We start from the raw sequence: 18,854 nt of genomic DNA, 5'->3' as shown, positions 1-18,854 counted from the left end.
GGGTCCCCTCAGCTCGGTACGGACCGGCCCCGAGCCGCCGGGGGTGAGGCGGCCACGCGGGGAAGGAGTTGGGTGTCGTGGCCTTTGTTGTCTTATTGCCGACTTACTTAACACACCTCCTTCTCGTTCTACGGAAAGCAGCGCTGAATAGTTGTTTTACCCTCTAAATTTTATTAGAGTCACCGCAAAAGTGGAGCGGCGAGGTCTGTGTATAACCCAACTGCACAGCTGTCCCCACAGGGTTTGTGTAGCACAATAATATAAATGAGCTGTGTTAGACTTGAATGGAAACATAATCGTTCACAGTCTGGGCTGGAAGGAGAAACCTGTTTATTAACAGCAGAAGAATGTCAATGAATGGGGAAAAATGCTCAAAACTGTTCAAGTGGAGCCTGAGTCATTCTAGAAGGCAACAGCAGTAACACTGGGACTGCCCAGGCCCTCTGTATTTCTTTTCTCTCAACTTCCCTTAGTGCCTAATTTCCAGATGCCACAGCCCAGCCCTCAGTGCTCCTGTCAGGGTCAGTAATAGTGTATGGGATAACTGCAGTGAGACTCTTTGTCTTGTTCCATTGAATCATTTGCAAATCACCTCTAGCATTAGGAAATTCAACAAAAATTGTTTTTTGATGTGAAATCTCTTCTGCCAGGGAAGTGGTGACGCGCAGCTGGAGCCATGTCCAACAGCATGGAGAGGCGGGTGATGAAAGCCCTGGGACTGTGTGGTGAGTCACAAGAGAAAAACATCATTTTAGCATAAAGTACTTCATTATTTAGCCTGCAAGGAGTGCCATTTGTACAGTAGCTATTTCGTTTTAGCACTTTGTTATGTTAATTGGCTGGATTGTTAGTCTTGCATTGTTCTGCCTTGGTGGATTGCTTTCCTCTTTGGAAAATAGAGCTCCCAGGCCCTTCTCTTTCTCCTTGGTCGCACTAAATGGATGATGTGGGCATGGCACAGCAGAAGATGTTCCCCTGCCGGTTCTGTGTAGAATTTGTGCTTTTACTGCTGCCAAAAATAAGGAAACACGTGTGTCTTGGCCTAAGTAAGGCCCAGGGTAAGTTGCCTTTTTTTAATTTTGTAGAACAGCACACATTAAATGCCCATTAGAAAAGCTAGCACATGTATTCTGAAATTTAGCCCAAGATGAAAATAACTGAAGATCCTGTCAGAAACACCTGCATGACTTGACTCTGGAAATTGTGGAAACACATGAAACAGACTGTAACAAGTATGGGTACTTAGTATGTCACTCCAAGTGTGAATGTACATGAACTGCATGTGTATATATTTAGATTTTTATGCTTGATTTATTTTGTCATGGTGATCTGCTTTCCATGAGCTTTTTGAGAGTCACAGTAAGAACTCCTGATGCAAGAAGCAAACCATCCTTTTTCAGCAGCTGAACATGATATTGGATGTTTCCAAGCAGTGTGGCTTCAAGAGCAGAGATGCTGCTCTGGTATTAGGGTACTGCAACATATCCAAAATAAATAGGATCTAAGTCCTATAAGAGAAACTCACAGTATTTCCTGCCTTCAGAGATAAAGTTCGCAAGAGAAAATTATTCCAAGGTCTAAAGCCTCAAGCTGTTGGGCTCTCTGTGGCTGACAGCTCAGTTTTGGAGGAGTGCCAGGCTAATGCAGGAATGCAAGTGGGATGGTGCTGGTAAAAATGTAATTGACTGCGCTAAGGAAAGAAAGGTGTAAACTGCCCAGAGCTTTAAACACAGCCCAGAGATTACAGCTCCCAGAGCCATACCTGGGAGTCACAGCACAAAACTGGACACAGTGTTCCCGTGGTCTGGTGCAGACCCAGGTGTCTGCACTGCCTGAGTCTTCACCTGAGGGCAGGGCTGCCCAGAGGTCTGATGGGGTAGGAATTACATGTGAAAACATTTCACTGATAAACAGGTGGTGCCAAGAATTTGAAGTACAGGGGCTGTGAGGTTTTGTTTGGTGCCAGCAGAAGGGGCCATGCTGACAGCACTTACACAGTCCCTCCATGGAACAAGGGGAACAATACAGCTGTCGTTTCAGTTGCTGTCTCTGTATTGTGCTGGGGTGTTTTTTCTGTGGCTGTAAAAGCACGAGGATATTACAAATGTCCCACAGCCGACCTCTGGAGGGAAGCTGTGCACCACAAGGACTCTTGTGCTGGTTGGCACTGAAGTCCTGCTAGTCCTGAAGTCCTGACTTCAGCTGGAAGGTGTGCTTGAGGGTTGCATGGTTTTCACTTGAGCCTTTTACTGTGCAAGTAATTATCACTGTTATCCAGCTCTCCGGATTCTGATGCTACCGCAAAAAATCTGCTGTGTGGTGCATTCCATCTCATTCAGATTTGCCAGCTGGGGAGAATGACACAAATTTACACATTTGGCTAATTCTGAAGGTCATCTGGACTGTTTCAGGTCGCTGCGAGTTACACTGAGGGAGCAGGAGATGAAATCAGGATGTCAGTGTTGCTAAGTGTCGATACACTTCTCTGCCTTGCCCTTCCATGGCACTGCAGTGGGAGTGAGGTGCAGCTGTATTGGGGAGGGAGTGTAACTGCACCCTCTCAAATCAGGGAAATAGTCTCCTTCTGGAAAGAACAAGGAACTTCTGGGGATGATCTTTGTTTCATGCAGCAGCACAGCCACCCCAGATCCTTGTGCTATATGTGTCTTTCCTGGGCTCCACTGTTTCTGGTTTTGGTGCCACTCTATGAAGTTGTTAATATCAACTCAGATCAACACAAAACCTACTAAACTGATTTTACTTAACTTGTTTGCTCTTCTTTATAGTCCTTCTGTAATTGTTTGCTGTCAAAAACAATGCTCATTCTTTCTACCAATAATATGCACTCTTGGGAATAAACCTTTGCATAGAAGGGAAAGTCCATGACATAACTTTTAACTCCCTGATACTGTGTCCTTGGAGAAGAGACTTGGGGGGAAAGCTGTGCCTCCTTTGGGGTGGTTGTTTTCAAGGGAAAAATTAACTTTTTTTTCCATCACCATTTCCTATGAGGGTCTCTTTCCTATTCAGCCCAGGGATTCTAAAATCATTCCCACTACTTTTTTTTATCATGTTTACTTGTCTAATGCTGTGCCTTAGAACACATATAACTCAGTGGGAGGACTCCAGATGACTTTCAGTGGGTTGTTCTGTTAATAATTGAAGCTCTGACTCTCTCTTGATTAGTTCTTTATATGCAGATCATGTTAAAAAGCTGAAGGGAAAGAAGAAATAGCGTTACAGCTGTTTTTCACTTAGCTTCTACTCTGATGGGTTAGACAGCGATGAAAATACAAACTGCCTTTATTTGTCCCATTGGTTCTCACCCAGCCTGTCACTGTACCCTCTCTAAAATCCTGTGCACTGCAAGTTCTTAGTTTTCAAGGTGAAAGAATAGATGTTCTGGAGCCTTGCTCATCTGATGTTACAGGAGGCTACTGAAATATTGATCACTCGCTTCACCCCGCACACAGCAAATAAAGGAGGAGTTTTCAGTTGGGAGTTATTTTGCATCTGCAGGGCAGATCTGATGGTGCTGGCTCTGAGCAACTTAGTGCAGTAGCTTTTAGAAATGTAAACAGAAGGGAGACAGTGCAATGGGAAGTGACATTGTTTTTGAGGCAGAGAGAAGCTCCTGTTCCCTGGGCCTGATGGAGAAACATCTGGGTTTCAAAGCTGCTTGTGGAGTTCAGTGCTACTTGTTGTGAAGAAGGGTAATCTGCACTAAGAACAGATAAGAGCATGAAAGCAATGCTTCCAGAGTAATGTAAGGCTGCTGAAATCCCTGAGGTCAAGCAGGGAGAATTCCTATACAAGAAATCCATTGGTTCAGTTGGAATAAGCCTTGCTCCTGTTCCCTTGCTTGGCCTTGCTCAGTTGTGGTTAAATGAGGAGAGGGATGATAATCATCTGATTATCTTGCTGTGGAACAGTTGGGAGCCCAGGCTCGTCCTCCTGCCAATGCCAGCTCCAGGGATGGGTCCAGCATTTGGAAAGAGAAGTAACGTGTTCCACAATCTCCAACAGGTGCAGTTGCTGTTCCACTGCTGAGTGTACCAGGAGAAAACCTGGAATAATCAGTCTGTTTGCTCATCCTAGCTGCCCAATTACCCACTGAGGAGAGCATTAATGTTTCTCAGTAATTAATTTAACATATTAAGAATGACTTCCAGGTATAGGATGCACTTTCTGGTTCAGACCAAAAAGTTAACCATGTCAACTTACAGCAGAGTCTTTGGTTTGATTTGGGAGAGCTGGCATGGGGGAGGCTGAAGCTCCACGCTCCTGCCCTGTATCTACCAGTGTCACCACAGTTGATTCCAGCTGTTCTGGGATCTTTTGGTCCCTGAGTTCTTGGATTTTGTGCCATGCCACAATCAAGCCAAATTTAAAACTGTGTATGTGTAAACCAGGAATCTTTCCCACAACAATTAGTAGGAGACTGTTAATGAAGCCACCATGCTCAATTACTCTCATAGATAAAAGTTACTAAAGTTTCCCCTCTTCTTGTTAATAGATACTTCATCAGACCCTGTTCCTTATAAGGTAGCAAAACCAGAGCTCCAGGCTGAATATGATTTTTCTGAGTTCCAAGAATACTGATATCTGTCACCTTAGTTAACACATTGATTAATCCAGACATCAGATAAAAGACAGTTTATTTAGGATTAAATACTCATATATAAATAAATAGAATATGCAACTTATTTTCCAAAGTGTTTGATATATTGGCTTTGCTACAGATTTGTTCAGAACAACCTGAAAAAGGACTGAACTGTAGTTAGCCAAGACACTGTTCCCATATTACAACTTTATCATTCATAGTATCATAGAATGGTTTGGGTTGGAAGGGACCTTAAAGATCATCCATTTCCAACCCCCTTGCCACAGGCAGGGACACATTTCACTAGATCAGGTTGCTCAGAGCTTTGACACTTTGGCTACAGCCACTTAACTCCATTCAAAGTATTTCAGGGTCCATTGCTCATTCCTAACTTTTCCCTAATCTCTCCCTATCACCTCTGAATAAATGGCTGCTCAAGTTTCTACAACTAAGGTCTTTTCATCTCTGCTGGGATGACTTCAGGTGTACAGTTGCCCTGTAGGATGTGCTCCATTTTGTCTGCATCGTGTCTGTAACACAACACCCTGCTATTGAAGTAGGAAAAGCTGAATTAAAGTTTCTAGGCAATACCTAAAGCAGTTTAAGTGGCCTTTTTTTTTCCACGCAGGAGAGATAAAGTTACCTAGACAACTGATTTAATTTTGCACAGGGGGGGTCCTGTATATTTTTTTCCCTGTGAATCAGTGACAGTTTTGACTAGGGAGACCCTCCAAAGCTTGTATTGGTTAACTGGTGTCATTATAATGCCTGGGGGCATTAAATTCAGCCCTGAACTTCACATTTTGAAAACTGCCTCACCCAAGTAGGCTATGCAAGTTTTACTTTACTCAGAGCATAAGACAAAACAGAATCCATCACAACAGTGGGGAATAAAGCACACACAAACACCAGTGCCTTTTCCTTCAGCTTTGCCACCATGTAACGTGCCTTGGGTGCAGGAGATGTTAAAGCGTCTACCATGGCATCCACAACCTCGTGGCCATTTGTGCTTCCTTCACTGAGAATGCTGTTGAAAAAGTCTGCCCGCTCCTGAACGTACTCCTTGTTGTAAACAGCCTTTTCCTCTTCGCTGAGTTCGCTCCAGATCTCCTCGGCGCTGACCGGTGGCTGGATTCTTGTGGAGCGCGCGTAATTTCCTGGCTGAATAATACAGACCTGGGAGCAAGGTGTAAAACTTAGCAAGGTGCAATCAGTCACTGTGAATTCAATTAAATCCCACAGTCAAGGAAACAGATCAAAAGCTTTCTGCAGGCAGATTTCTTACGGGAAATGCTGCTTTGTTGGAATTTTAACCTTTGAAACTTGACTGAGATCAAAATGTATTCCCGTGAAACGTTTAAGATTGCAGAGGTGCTTTATTCTGACTTCCTCATTTCACTCTGATGTTAATGTTCTTGTTTTGACTACTCAGCACACCCTCACAGAATGCAATAGTGCATCTTTGATTTTTATAGAAGGCTTAATGGTATAAATGTTTTGACAATACTGAGACAAAGCATTTCAGTATGACTTTGATGTCTCCAAAGTGGAATACTTTGGATTTTTCCCTCAGTGGAGAATCTTGAAATTGATAATTTTTTTGACCCAATTTGGGACAAAAGGAGATGTCAAAGAAAATTAGAAGGTCCTGGGGAAAGAAGTACTGTTTTCCCCAAGTAGGTGTAATTAAAAGTAAACTAGGTCTTGTCAGCCAAGTACAGGGGGAACCAAAGCTCCTGGTCTGCCTCTCACTGAAGTTGTCAGCAAATTTCTGTGGGTTTGTGCACATGTAGATTTAAATTGAGAGCACACAGGTCCTTTGCTGCTCTGCCTGTTTTCTTTGTGTGTGTTGTTTCTGAGGCTTCTGGGGAATTTCAGAGCAGGCTGAGCACTCACAGTACCCATGCTTTCCCTCAGTTAGCAGCAGGCTTGTTCAAACTATTTGTAGATATGCAACATTAAAAGCTCCATGGCATTTGACTGACCTGATTTCTACAGAGTGTAACACAAGGTGAGGAAAACCAGTGCTGAGCTGTGTAGGAGACTCGGGGATGTGACAGGTGCTCTCTGGGAAGTCTGTGGTCACATAAAACCTTAATGTCTCCAATCTGCCACCCAGCCCATCTACCACGGCTCCCACCTGTGTGTCAGTGCTGGCAAGGGGCTGCTCTCAGCCTGCAGGGCACATCTGAAGGATTGGGGGCAGATCCTATTCATGGGGAGCAGGACAGACTCCAGCAGAGATGGTGTGCACAGCTGGGGCAGCTTATGCTGCCTCGGGTAGGTTTGTCCCAGGACATCTTTAGGAGTCTTCCCTTTTGGTGCTATTTAGAGAAGTGTCTGTTATCAGACAAATTAATGCCAATAGCAAATCTCCCACATTTATTGTAAACAAAGGGGGTGTAAAAACTTCCCTTTTTTGAGTTGGCTAGAAGAGAAGGAGAGATGGTATTTTTTTCCGTTCCTTGATTTTCTGTAGCCTTTCTAATGGAAGACAAGTACTTTGATTGCTGTAGGCAGCCAGCTTGTGTGGCCAGAGTTCAGCCATAGCTCCATCTGTTCCTTGTCACCTCTGTGCAGCTTTCTCCTGAAAGGACAGAGGGGACAACAGAGCAGGGGAAAGGGAGCACAGGGAAGCAGGACTGTGTATTTTGAAGACTCTCCACAGGGTAGGTTCTCAGGCAAATGCCAGCCAGCATCTTGCATACAGCGGGAGACAGAAAAATAACTCTCATGGACGTTGTGGAAATGTTTGTCAGCCTGGCTCACTCTGTGTGCTGGGTCTGTTCCAAGGAGGGGAACAGTAAAAATCCCAAAACTACCGAAGTAGCTAACTTGTTAAACTAAGCTCTTCCATGCATTTGAGATTATCCTCAGCTAATCAGTTGAAATCCTCATCATGCTGTGGGGTATTAGGATCCATAAAATCACTCGCATTTTATAGCATTTTATAGCATTTTGTATTTATCTGACAAGAGTGGTTAATAGGTGCATAGCTGTAATTTTTTTCCCAACACAAAGCTTCTGAACAATGCTGTAAATCTGTGTATGTAAAGAGAGCACCAATGTAAACCCTCCAGGAGAGACTTTTAGGGTTTGAGAAGAGTGTTTCAACAGTAGAGTGACTCCAAGGAAAAAGCCTAATGAAGCTACTTAGTGATCTAAGCTTCAAGTTTGACTATCAGTGTTGCTTAGGCAGGGCACTAAGAGCACTCTTAGAGCCTCTTAGGTTAAGAGAATAAAAACATAATTACTCTGCACAATAATGCCTCTTGCTGTTCTCACAGAAAGGAAGGAGCTTTTAAGCACTGATGTTGTAAGAGAAGAGAAAGAACCCCTCAGGAGGGTGACAAGCCCCCTCCTCTCTCTGCATAGCACTCAGGGTCTGGGCTCTTTGCTCCTGCAGCCACCCCAGGGAACATTTGACTTATTTGGTGCTGTTACAAGCTCTGTGTGGGATATGGCACTGCTCAGGCAGGCCTGTGTCAGGAAGTTTCTCCACTGTAGAGAATGTGGAAAAAATGTGCAAGTTCCAGTGCTGGCACACAAACCTGCTGTCCCACAGCTTCTCAGAACTGCAGACATCACTCAGGCCCACTGTTCTTAGTGATTTCCAGCTGACTGATAAGCCACAGAGAAACCACCTCTTTCTGAAGGGAAGCTGCACCCACGGGTTCAGTTCTGATCTTTATCTTTGTCACTTTGGATGCAGGGAGCTTACTTTGCACAAGATTGGATATCATTTTGCATACCCTTGTTCCCTTGGCCAAAATTTCCACCTTGTGCTGGTTCGGGGATATGAAAATGAGTATTAGGAACAACATAGAGTTTCACACAAGGTACTTGTTACATCACTTACCTGGACACCAAACTTCTTCATTTCCAGTCTTAGAGCATCACAGAATTTTTCAATTGCTGCCTTGGTCATGGAATAAATGCCATTTCCCAGAGTAAAATAAGCAATGATGCTGGACATGAAAACAATACGTCCTGGAAAGAAAACAGTTCAAATCACATAACTTCGCTCTCAGTCTTTAATGTGGAATTGGTTTACCTCAGGCTTTGAGCTGCTAATTCTGTGGTATTTATGAGGCTGCTTTACTGCAGAGTATGCCAAAGCTGGGCAGTGTAAGCACTCGCTCCCCAGCACAGAATGCACTCAGCTCTGTAGGCAGAGAACTGCACACAAAAACCTGCCCTCCTTCCATCTAGTGACAGATGCTGGACCAGGCGAAGTTTAACGCACTCCCAGTGTGCTGCTTATTCCTGCTGAGTCTGAGACAGGGTGGAAAAGCTGGAAACAAAGCAGTCCCCTGAAAACTTTAGACTGAAAAGTAGTAACAAACCACTGCGCTGGTAAGAGGAAGACTGCAAAGGAGAGGAGAGGAGTAGATGATTTGCCCTGAGCTGGATATATGGTTACTCATACCATTTTTCCTGTGCTAATGATGTCTGTGCACTGAGGCACGGCTTTATAACTGTGCACACAAAGTCAAAGTCAGACTGAACACTGATAAGCCTCACCCAGGAAATGTGACTTGACAAAATGTGTGCAGCATTACACTGCTTTGCCATAATTTCCCTGATCTGTGCTGCTTTTCCCCCTTTGTAGCTCCTGCTGAGCGCAGGCATGACTTTATAGCAGAGATTTCTGATCTGAGTCACTGGGCTGTGCTTCATTTCCATTGTTTACTTGTCAACTTCTGTCACATAGTCATACCATAGAGTAAGGAATGTGTGAATGTGGATATATAAATACCAGAGGTGAGGCAGAAGGTGGCCTTGTCTCTAACAATGCAGAGAACAGAGCTGCACTCCTGTTGCTGCCACAGATGCAGATACATCTGGGCCCCAGGTCCGACCAAAAGGAATAGGGTTGTGGGATATCAAAAGGGTGTCATGAGAATGCTGTGAAATCTGTCATTCTGAATTAGGTTCCCTGCCTTCCTACATAGTGTCCTGAATAAATCTTACACACAGTAAGAGGAAAAGAACTACCAGCTTGCTGATCAAGATGCTGCATCAGCTGACTTGGCAGGCTGGAAAAGATCTGGGGAAATGTTGCTCCTCTCAGGGTAGGACGCTTAAGTTCTAGGCTGGAGGGCAATACCTCTCTTTACAGGTACTAATAATCTTGAAGGTTTTCTTGGAATAGCTGCCCATCCTAAAATGGCAGCAAGCCCCTTCCTTCACGGTGAGTGATGGTAGAACAGCCTCTGCCTCCTTTGTCCAGTAGCCAAGTCATTTGGGGCCCACACCCAGGATGGGGGACACATCATTTCCCTTCTCTCTTTGCCTCAGGTGACTGAAACCCAGCTTTCCCAGGAGAACACACTGACATTTGTAATTCAGGCTTTTCATTTGGACATCTTGCTTGCTGCCCCCAAGAACATGAGCTTTAGCTGTCCTGGCTGTTCCTGCAAGGAAGGAGACAGGAAACCTTGGGTTTTTCCTAAAAGTGCCCTGGCCTCCTCTCCTGCATAGATGGAACTTGAAAATGGAGTGCAGCAGTTAATCAAGGCAGCATTGTCAGCCAGGGGTGAGATGCAGAGTGCTCCTCTGTGCTGTGTATGTGCAGCCATCCAGACCTCAATCTTCTAAAAGTTTATGCATGTACTTAATATCATACACACAATTAGTCCCCTTCGCTTCAGAGTAACCCCGTGCAATTCAGGAAGTCAGAGAAATGCCTCTGGTGGATCAGCATCACAGAGTTTTAGCAGTAAGCAGGACATCACAGGAAAAAAGGGGTGTCCCCCTGTGTAATGGCCACATAACACACTCACTGGGTATACACAATAGCACATTCTTTTAAAAAAACACATCCAGCTCGTGGTATTTAAAGGCTTCTTTCTCCTTGTGTCAGAATATCATTAACCAAAGGCAACCAAGCAGAAAGAAGCAGAGTAGCCAGAAAGAAAAGGGGATGCTTTTATCTTACTAACAGTTTGTGTAGCAGTGACATCTGGGGCTTCCAGATGAAACTCAGCCCTTCCTGTGCCTGATGCTGCACACACAGAGCACAAATCCTCATCTGTTACAGCTGACACACACAAGCTAAGCAACAGTGGGAGAAAGGAAAAGGGTATCCTCTTTCCCAAATACAGATGGAGACAGGTAGGGAGCAAACTGCAAAGCAATTGAGATGTGCTGCCATGCTGGAGAGGGTTATGAAACCATTTCTTCTCAGAAGAAAGGATAAAGCCCACGAGTGTGGAGGCCCATGCAAATGCATTTATCCCACTGGATACCTGTGTGTCTCTGTGTATGACACTGTTTCACATACTTGAAGTCTCCTGCCCCAGGTCACAGAGAGGATCTTGTTAGACCTGGAACTGGAAGCTGGATGTCTCTAGTTCACCTCTGCAAGGTCATCCTTTCTCTCCTAATTGCCAAACAGTAAAATAGTAAAGCCTAAGTAATAACATTAAGCAGTTCATTGGATCTTTGTGTTTTCTCATTGTCAGTGCTTACAAAGTCTTGCCTGGGCTTAGTGATCTCCTGTAAACATTTTTCCTCGCTTTTTTTGAGTCAAACACTGAGATAAATCCTTATTTGTAAATACTTCTATGTGCTGCAAGACAGAATCTTTAAGGATATTTTTTGCTCTTATGACTTTACCCTCTTTTCAGGATCAAGTTGCTCTTTCAGGCCACACAGAAGGAGGCTGTCATTTCAGTTCAATGAGAGACAATTAAAGCTGCTTTTATAGATGCTACATTACCCTGATTATAGTAAGCTAATTATTCTACAACTCTAAATAACAGTGGATTAGCATTACCCTTGTATTTCCTTAGAAGGGGAAGAAATTCCAGGGTTGTCCTGATGCTCCCAAGGAGATTCACATCTGCAAATTTTTCGTATGTCTCCATAGACAGCCACCCTGTCTCGCCAAAAGTTGATATTCCTGCATTGTTGACAAGCCCCCAGAAACCTGTGGAAGAGAAATGTCTCAACGAGCATCTTTAACTGAGAAACAGCCACCACTAGAAAACAAAGCAGCTCTGGTGATTTGGACCCTTGGAAACAACCATATAGTTGTGTTATGTTTTTGTCTTTTCTGCTTGTAAGCGCAGGCATGTTTTGTTTGAGGAATGAATGCAGTTGTGGCCATTATCTGGACTACATGGAATGGTTTGACTTGGAAGGATCCTTAAAGATCATCTAGTTCCACTGCCCTGCCATGGGCAGGGACACCTTTTGTTTAAGTCTCAGTGCTATTTAATAATCACTCACTTTATAGTCATCTTAAGTTATTTATGAGTAATATGATCTGGGAGGCTAAATCTTACTGACAGTGTGGTGTGCCATGATATTTTAATTACTTTAATCCCACTGTGTGCTATGAGCAGCTTTGTGAAAATTATATTAAGCAGTCTAAAGGCTAAGGGGTACTATTTTCAAAGTGACTGACTAATTTAGGAGCCTAAGTCTTGGATCCTTTTCTAGGATTTGAGCTTTGATTCCTTCTGAAATCAGCCAGAATCAGGTACATGGGTGAAGCACTGGGTAATCAAACAAGGTCAGTGGCTACAGTGTTTTTTAAATTTTGTACTCTTAAACAACTTTATTACCCACAATAAGGACAGGTTTTGGTGGTAAGGAGCCCCACCCTTTCAATCACAGTAAGATTTCAGCATTTACAAGCAGAAATTTATTGGCAGCAAAGCTTGTTCTTACAGAACTCTGTGACAGAAAGTTTGAAGCCCTTTAGCCCAAAGCCACAGCACATTTCATGTGAGCCCTGCACAGTGTTAACAAGCTCAGCTGCTGGAAATGCCTGTCTGTTGAAGTGAGGAGTGCTCAGGCTGGAGCTGACACGCTGCCTAAATGCTGATCAAGCCATGCTGACTCTCCATGCCCTCACGGCACAGATCTGTAGATGCACAGTTTTGCAAACATTTGTGTTTCCATCCTCAAATCCTGACTGGCAACGTTTCTGAGGTGACCAGCAGCATAACTAAGGAGTACCAGGGCAGCCTGACCTGCACTGAAACAGCTGCATTCGCAGCTTAGTTCTGCCAGCCTTGACAATTGGCTCAGGCATTTCCTTCAAACAATTCTTATGTGTGTGTCTGAGGCAAAGGATTGTTTTGCCATGCCTTCTACAGATCTCTCAGCCTGGGTTTCTGGGGGGCAGAGTGGGCCTCAGTGCCTCTCTGCCTTCCTCTGGGCACAGAGTCTGGGGCAGGGGTGTGATGCTGACCCAGCTGGAGCCTCCTGGACCTGTGGTAGCAGAGTTATTCTCAGGGGATGTTTGATCACCTCAGAGAAGGCACTGCAGAAACGCTTGGGCTGAAGCCTTTTCTTTCTAATCTCCTCTGACAAAACTACTGCAATGATTCCATGGTATCTTGGTCCTTCCAGAGCCCTGCCAAGAACTGCCAATACCAGATTTCACTCACAACAATAGCTGAAACAGAAAATTTTTGGAATTAGTCTGTAAAGCAGACCTCTGTAAGCTTTTCTAACATATATACACTATTTTATTACCTAATCAAATTGGTGTTTAAACAGAGAAAGAAATGGAGTTCTTTTAGTGAACATCTCATTTGCAGAGCAAAACACTCAAGATCAGGAATTTACCAGACAGAACAGGAATTTACCAGACAGAACTTGGATAACTCTGTCCTCCAAAGAGACTAAATCACTATTCAGCAGCCTGTCACACAGCAATCCTGGACACTGTACCTCTCTTGTAACTTTAGATACAGATGGACTGATGTCCTAGTAATGCAGCAGTTTTGTCTGTACTCGCTTCTTTTCCATGGCCCCAAATTTTAGCAGACAGAGGAGAGGAAATGGACCAAAAAACTGGCAACTGGAATTGGGCACCTTACACTTCCTTCTTCCCCCTACTATTGCCCTGTTGTTCCAGACCTTTCCATCATTTTCTGGCTTTATTTCTCCTTCTTAAAACAGAACCAGCCCCATGGGACTTACCTCCCAGTAAAATGCTTCAAGATCAATGGATTAGGGTCCTCTGTGAAAGCTAATTTTCAATATTTTTTACTTGCACATGATCCAATCTGCTGATGGATCGAGTTGCTGCACACCCCATCTGTGTATGCTCAAGGCTGGAGGTCTCTGTCCTCAGGGTTATTTTTACATAACCCAGCTCTAACACAACACAAACTAAAGCCTGGCATCACTGTAAAAGCTGTTCCCTGATATCATCAGCTTTACCTTTTCTAATTAAAAAAGTTATTTTCCTTCTGCCACTGCACCCTGTGCAGCACAGCAAGAACACTTGCTCCTGATATCCCTGAATTCATTAGGGCTTTGGAAACACAGCCATTAAACTTCAGACAATTGATTTTCTTCCTCTGAGCTGTGAATCACAGATTTTAGCTAGCAAGGCTTAAGTTTTCTCTCCAGCCTCCTGTGCTTCAAAGCCTCCAGGTGGTCAGTGTTGGGCCCAGCCTGTGTGCATGAACAGAGTTCACAGAATAATGGCCCTTTCCTTCTCCACGGTGGCCAAATCCCAAGAGGGGAGAAAAGCTGGCCTGAGTTAAACTGAAACAGACTTTTGTGAAGGGAAGATCAAGTAAAACATAAAAACACATTTTGCTCAGGGTCAGCTCAAAACATTTTGTTTGCCCTCAAGCAAAACTTACTGTTTCTTTGAATGTTTTGGCGTTTCTGAAAGGGAAATGTTCTGATATCTTCCAGAATTTTTCCTGCCACTTTGTTTAGTTGAATCAATTCTCAAAATTCGACCCAAATAACAAACAGTTCATTATTCCCTTATTCCACTTTCTCAGAATATTTCCTACCTCTTAAGAAGCAACCTGCCCAGCTCTGTACTCAGGGTACTTGAATCTGCTTTGAGCTTTCTTTTCTGAAATGTTTGTGGTAAAAATCAGTGCTGTAAATGTGCATACAAAATATATTGTGTATTTGCTTAGACAAAAGCAGCTCAGGTAACATAAGAAATACAGATGGAAATCCAGAAGGACAAGGCACAAGAATCAAACAGCTGAAGGAGGGAGACGTTGCATTTCCTCAGTGTCCATGCACAGACACTTTAGGAAAAAGCAGCTGATGTTTGGTGTGTCACTGTCAAAACAGAACTCATTCCAGTTTAGGAAGAGGGGTGTTAGACTGTGCTACAGCAGGCAGGGAATAAGTGAACTGGGAAGCAGGACTGGATGTCGGAAAGCAGGATGTCAAAGAGATTTCCACTGATCTCTGTGTTGGGAAAATGGATCCCGAGGACAAAGATTAAAAGATACAGCCACGAATCTAAAGAACCACTTTAGGAAACCAAACTTAAGATTAGTGAGGCTTTCAGGAGAAGGACAGTAGCTCTCACATAAGCTCCCCAATAATTTCTACTTTGTGACTTGCTGATCAAAAGGAACATATCCAAAGTCCTTTTTTAGGCCAAAAATGTACCTGATGTTTTTCCAGAAACTTAAAAGTCCTGCTCCTATTCAAGTCAGTTGAGCTGTGTGTTTGCAGGCTCTTTCTGTGCACATGCCAACACACAGTGTAGGCCAGACTCCCTAAACTCTGACAAGTATACCTGGGATCACTGATCTTTGGAGCTTCTCATCTAAACCTGAGCCCATGTGAAAATGACGGGCTGTCTCCCGAGAGATTCCAAACCCATACTAAAGGAAACTAGCCAAAGGAAGGGAAGTGTGATTTGCCATGTTCCCAGTGAAAAATGAAGAGAGAGAACAACCCCCTCAGTCCATGGCAATGCAGGGTGGTAGCAGGCCAGATGAGACTCCTGAGTTTTATTTATGTACCTTCATGAGTCACCATCCTTTGTATGGAATATTATGCTGTGGTTGTCTTCATTGCAAAGATGAGTCTATTTGTATAGGGAATCTGGGCCAAAATATTGTACCATGGCTGAATTCCATGAATATAAAATCTTAATTAAGTGGAAGACAGTACTTAATAACCTTGGAGTAGGAGGTAGGACTAAAACTAATATCCCTCCCTGCCAGCTACATATCACCCACTCACAACAGGCAAGAAAAGGAGGAGAAATTCCTGCCTGAAACAGAAGAAAATCAGACAAATTCTGAGGTTTGCTGTAGAGCCTAAGAGAGTTGCAAATCAACATGCTCCAAAGGCCTGGTCCAAAGTTCATATTGACTTTAATGTGCACGAACTTTCTTCTTTCTAAGCAAGAAAGGACTCAAAATACTTTAGAAATTCATCTTAATGGGTGCACAAGCCATAAAAACAAATAAAGAAAAAGGAAGGTACCAGAGCCAGCAGTTTCATGGAGCAACAGTTACTTGACTCTAGAGAATGAGCTACATACCACCGAATTGATCTGCCATCCTTTCAGATTGACATAATTTCACAGCTCAGAATAGAACAAATATTTATAGGGAAACAAACCGTGAAGTGGCAGAATATCCAGCTAAGTGTGTTACCAGTAGTTTGGATTTCTGCTCTACCAGTAAATTAGTCCTGAACTGTAGATTCCAGGGTCTACAGGACAGCATGAACATGACACTGCGTGTGAACATGACACAGCACAGGCTGTCAGAACTACAGGACAAATCATCTCAAACCCAGAGTTTCAGGTGACCCGGTCCCCATGGAGCCTGTAAGGGCTTTTGTGAGTCATCTGTGTTGTGTCTGCAGGTTGACAAAAAGCCTGAGAGGGGAGGCCTCTTAATCAGATAAGGTCAAGATCAACCATAAATACACGCACTTAAGGAGCGGCGCCTTACTTCACTTCTCATTTCATCCCCTTCCCAATGTGCAAATGAGCGGGCAGAGGCCTTGCATTTCATTACTGCTCTGCGTGCTTTATTCTCCACTCCTATGCCCTGTGTGAGCAGGAAGTATTTGTCTGTAAATCTGAGGGAAACAGCCTGAGGAACGTGCTCTGCGCCAAGTGATCCCCAGAATCACCCTGGGTGGCTCTCGCCCTGCAGCCCCAGCGGGAAAGGAGGTTCTGTGGCCCCATCACCTGCGCTGTGTCACGTGTTCTGAAGGGATAACCCAGGATTTAGGTTGTCTGCAATTATTCTGAAGCTAAATCTATCCATTCCCCGGGGTGCACTCTCCCTGCAGGGTGTGTAATCGACAGATTTCCCTTTCAGTAACCCTTCCAGGGACTAGCCTGGCCAACCTCAGGTGGCTCCGAGAAGCAGCTGCTCTGGTATGGCACGGCCGCTGCCCTCGCTGCACTTCTACTTATTTCCTCTTTCCACAAATCTTGCCCAGAAATCCATCACGTTCCCACCCCTCCACGCCTGCACAGCTGTTCTGCGCTTCCCCTGCCCTTCCCTCCCGTGGGATACCTGCAGGGGGGATCCGGGGCCGCTGCGCTCGGGGAGTTCCTCTCCTGGTGGGAAGGCGAAGCTGTACAAAAATCGCACCCGCTGTACAAAAATCGGACAAGCCCCAGTTTGCGTACACACCGAGGCATTTTTAACACAAAATATTGTTGTTATTACCCACAGCGGTAACTGCGATCAGCACCATCAGCGACGGCGCTCCCCAGTCCAGCAGTCCCGGGCGAACCGAGCCGCCGTCCCGGGGACCCCGCGGTCTCTGAGCCCCCCGCGGCCGCCCCGGTCCCCCCGTCCGGCCTCACCTCTCTCGGGGAGGTGGCTGAGCACCATCTCCTTGGCCTCCCGCACGTCGCGGGCGCGGGTCACATCGAGCCGCAGGACTCGCAGCCGGCCGGGCTCGGCCGCCGCCTCCCGCTGCAGCCGCCGCGCCCCGTCGCCGCCGGGGCAGAGGCAGCCGGCGAACACGGTGAAGCCCAGGCGGTGCAGGCGGAGCGCCAGCAGGTGCCCGAAGCCGCTGTCACAGCCCGTGATGAGCACGGCCCGCCCGGCCGGCTCCAGCCGCGCCGCCCCGCGCCGCCACCGCCGCGCCAGCGCCAGCGGCAGCAGGAGCAGGAGCAGGAGCAGCAGAGGGGCCGCTGCCCACATCCCGCCCGCGCCGCCACAGCCCCACCGTCTGGGACAGAGGGGGGATGGAGCGCCCTCCCCTCTCGCCCAGCATCTCCTCCCAGCCCGACATGCCCTCCCCGGCATCTCCTCCCCCGGGCAGCGGCCGCCCGCAGGCACCGCCCTCGCTCCGCGGGCGTGCGGGGTGTCCGCTCCCTCCGAGCGCCGGTGGGGAGCAGGAGCGGCGTCCTGGGGGAGCCCGAGGCTTGGCAGGGGTCTGTCCCCGCTGGAGTCTCTCGCCACTTTTAGTTTCGAGCAGAAAAGCGCGGGCTGGGAGCATCGTGCCATGGGCAGCTGGAGCTGCGCCGGCGAAAGGGAGCTGGGCTGTGCCGAGATCCGCTTGCGTGGACAGTTCAACTTCTCCGCTCAGCTGGGTTTTATACCGCCCCGGTGCTACAGACTGGCCGCAGGGCTTGAAACGAAAGCAGCATGAGTGTTTCTAATCGGTCAGATGGGGATTTCTAATACAGCTGCACTATTATGTTACAGTCGCTATATGTTACGTTTTATGTTACATTATAGTATTAAACCGACGTGGGGTTTTCATGGCTCAGGTCTGTGCCTGCTGTTGTCTCAAGGGTCCCTACATTACTCCATGGTGGAGGAAAATGTCTGCTTCTTGTAGGCTAAAATGACAGTTACACATTGCTGAAAAAAAGATCCCCGAGAGCTAAAATTACAGGAGAAATTTGATTAGGCAGTGCTTACTCTGCCCTTTCTTTTATATGAGCAACTCTCCAAGCAGCTATTGAAAGGGATACTATGTCGTATCTGCCTCCTCTGAGTAAAATGAAATGATTGAGAGAAACAGATGCCTTTATTAATTGTGATTTAAAGTTAGTTTGTGAAAAATACAAAGGGGCCAGAGTCATTCATTGACGTACAAGCAGTTGCAGAGGAAGCAGGAGGCCTTAACACACAGAGGGATGGTCCAAATATTTACCTGAACTACATCCCTGTACCAACCTTGTTCATATTTAGTGAACAACCTGTATCTAGTTGTGGCAGAGGGGTTTCTGAACTGCTGGTGCCCTGCTGCCCCTGAGTCTCCAGAAATGACATTGTCCCTGCAATCAGCCGTGTTCTGTGTTTGCTTGGGGATCCCTTCTCACTGACAGAGAGAGTTTTAATGATATCCTGGGGAGAAAGGGAATAATCATTGTTTGATTTGCTTTTCCATGGACCAAGACATTCCTGTGTCTGTTGTCCTGCTGGCTGCACATCTGTCTAGGTTTACTTTAAATTGTTCAGTGCTCTCTCTCTCTTCTGCATTGCTCAGGTCTCCAAAGGCATTGCATTATAGGATTCAAAACCTC

At 45.6% G+C, this 18,854-nt stretch overlaps 2 protein-coding genes across 4 annotated transcripts in view; one reads left to right on the top strand and one right to left on the bottom strand.

Moving 5' to 3' along the window:
* Nucleotide 1: 1 nt before the first annotated feature.
* PAK5 (p21 (RAC1) activated kinase 5) overlaps nucleotides 2-18,854 on the top strand; it is a 159,814-nt gene continuing 140,961 nt past the window's right edge. For 2 of the 3 annotated variants that reach the window (XM_051792794.1, XM_051792786.1), the window contains exon 1: nucleotides 651-725. In XM_051792794.1, the coding sequence (XP_051648754.1) occupies nucleotides 677-725 (49 nt within the window). In that variant the 5' untranslated portion in view covers nucleotides 651-676. Of the gene's footprint in view, nucleotides 17-650; nucleotides 726-18,854 lie in introns of those variants that run through there. The other variant, XM_051792785.1, reaches the window with a different exon arrangement.
* Nucleotides 4,573-17,520, bottom strand: LOC127473331 (D-beta-hydroxybutyrate dehydrogenase, mitochondrial-like). Its single transcript, XM_051792807.1, has 4 exons — nucleotides 17,178-17,520; nucleotides 11,385-11,537; nucleotides 8,463-8,593; nucleotides 4,573-5,779 (listed from the first exon to the last, which is right to left on the bottom strand). Exons 1-4 carry the CDS (start codon nucleotides 17,518-17,520, stop codon nucleotides 5,432-5,434), a joined length of 975 nt encoding a protein of 324 aa, XP_051648767.1. The 3' UTR covers nucleotides 4,573-5,431.

The sequence above is a fragment of the Manacus candei genome, unplaced genomic scaffold (assembly GCF_025592945.1).
Source record: "Manacus candei isolate 608988 ecotype Guabito, Panama unplaced genomic scaffold, ASM2559294v1 h1tg000035l, whole genome shotgun sequence".
Lineage (NCBI taxonomy): Eukaryota > Metazoa > Chordata > Aves > Passeriformes > Pipridae > Manacus > Manacus candei.
This window is presented reverse-complemented; position numbering and strand designations above follow the sequence as displayed.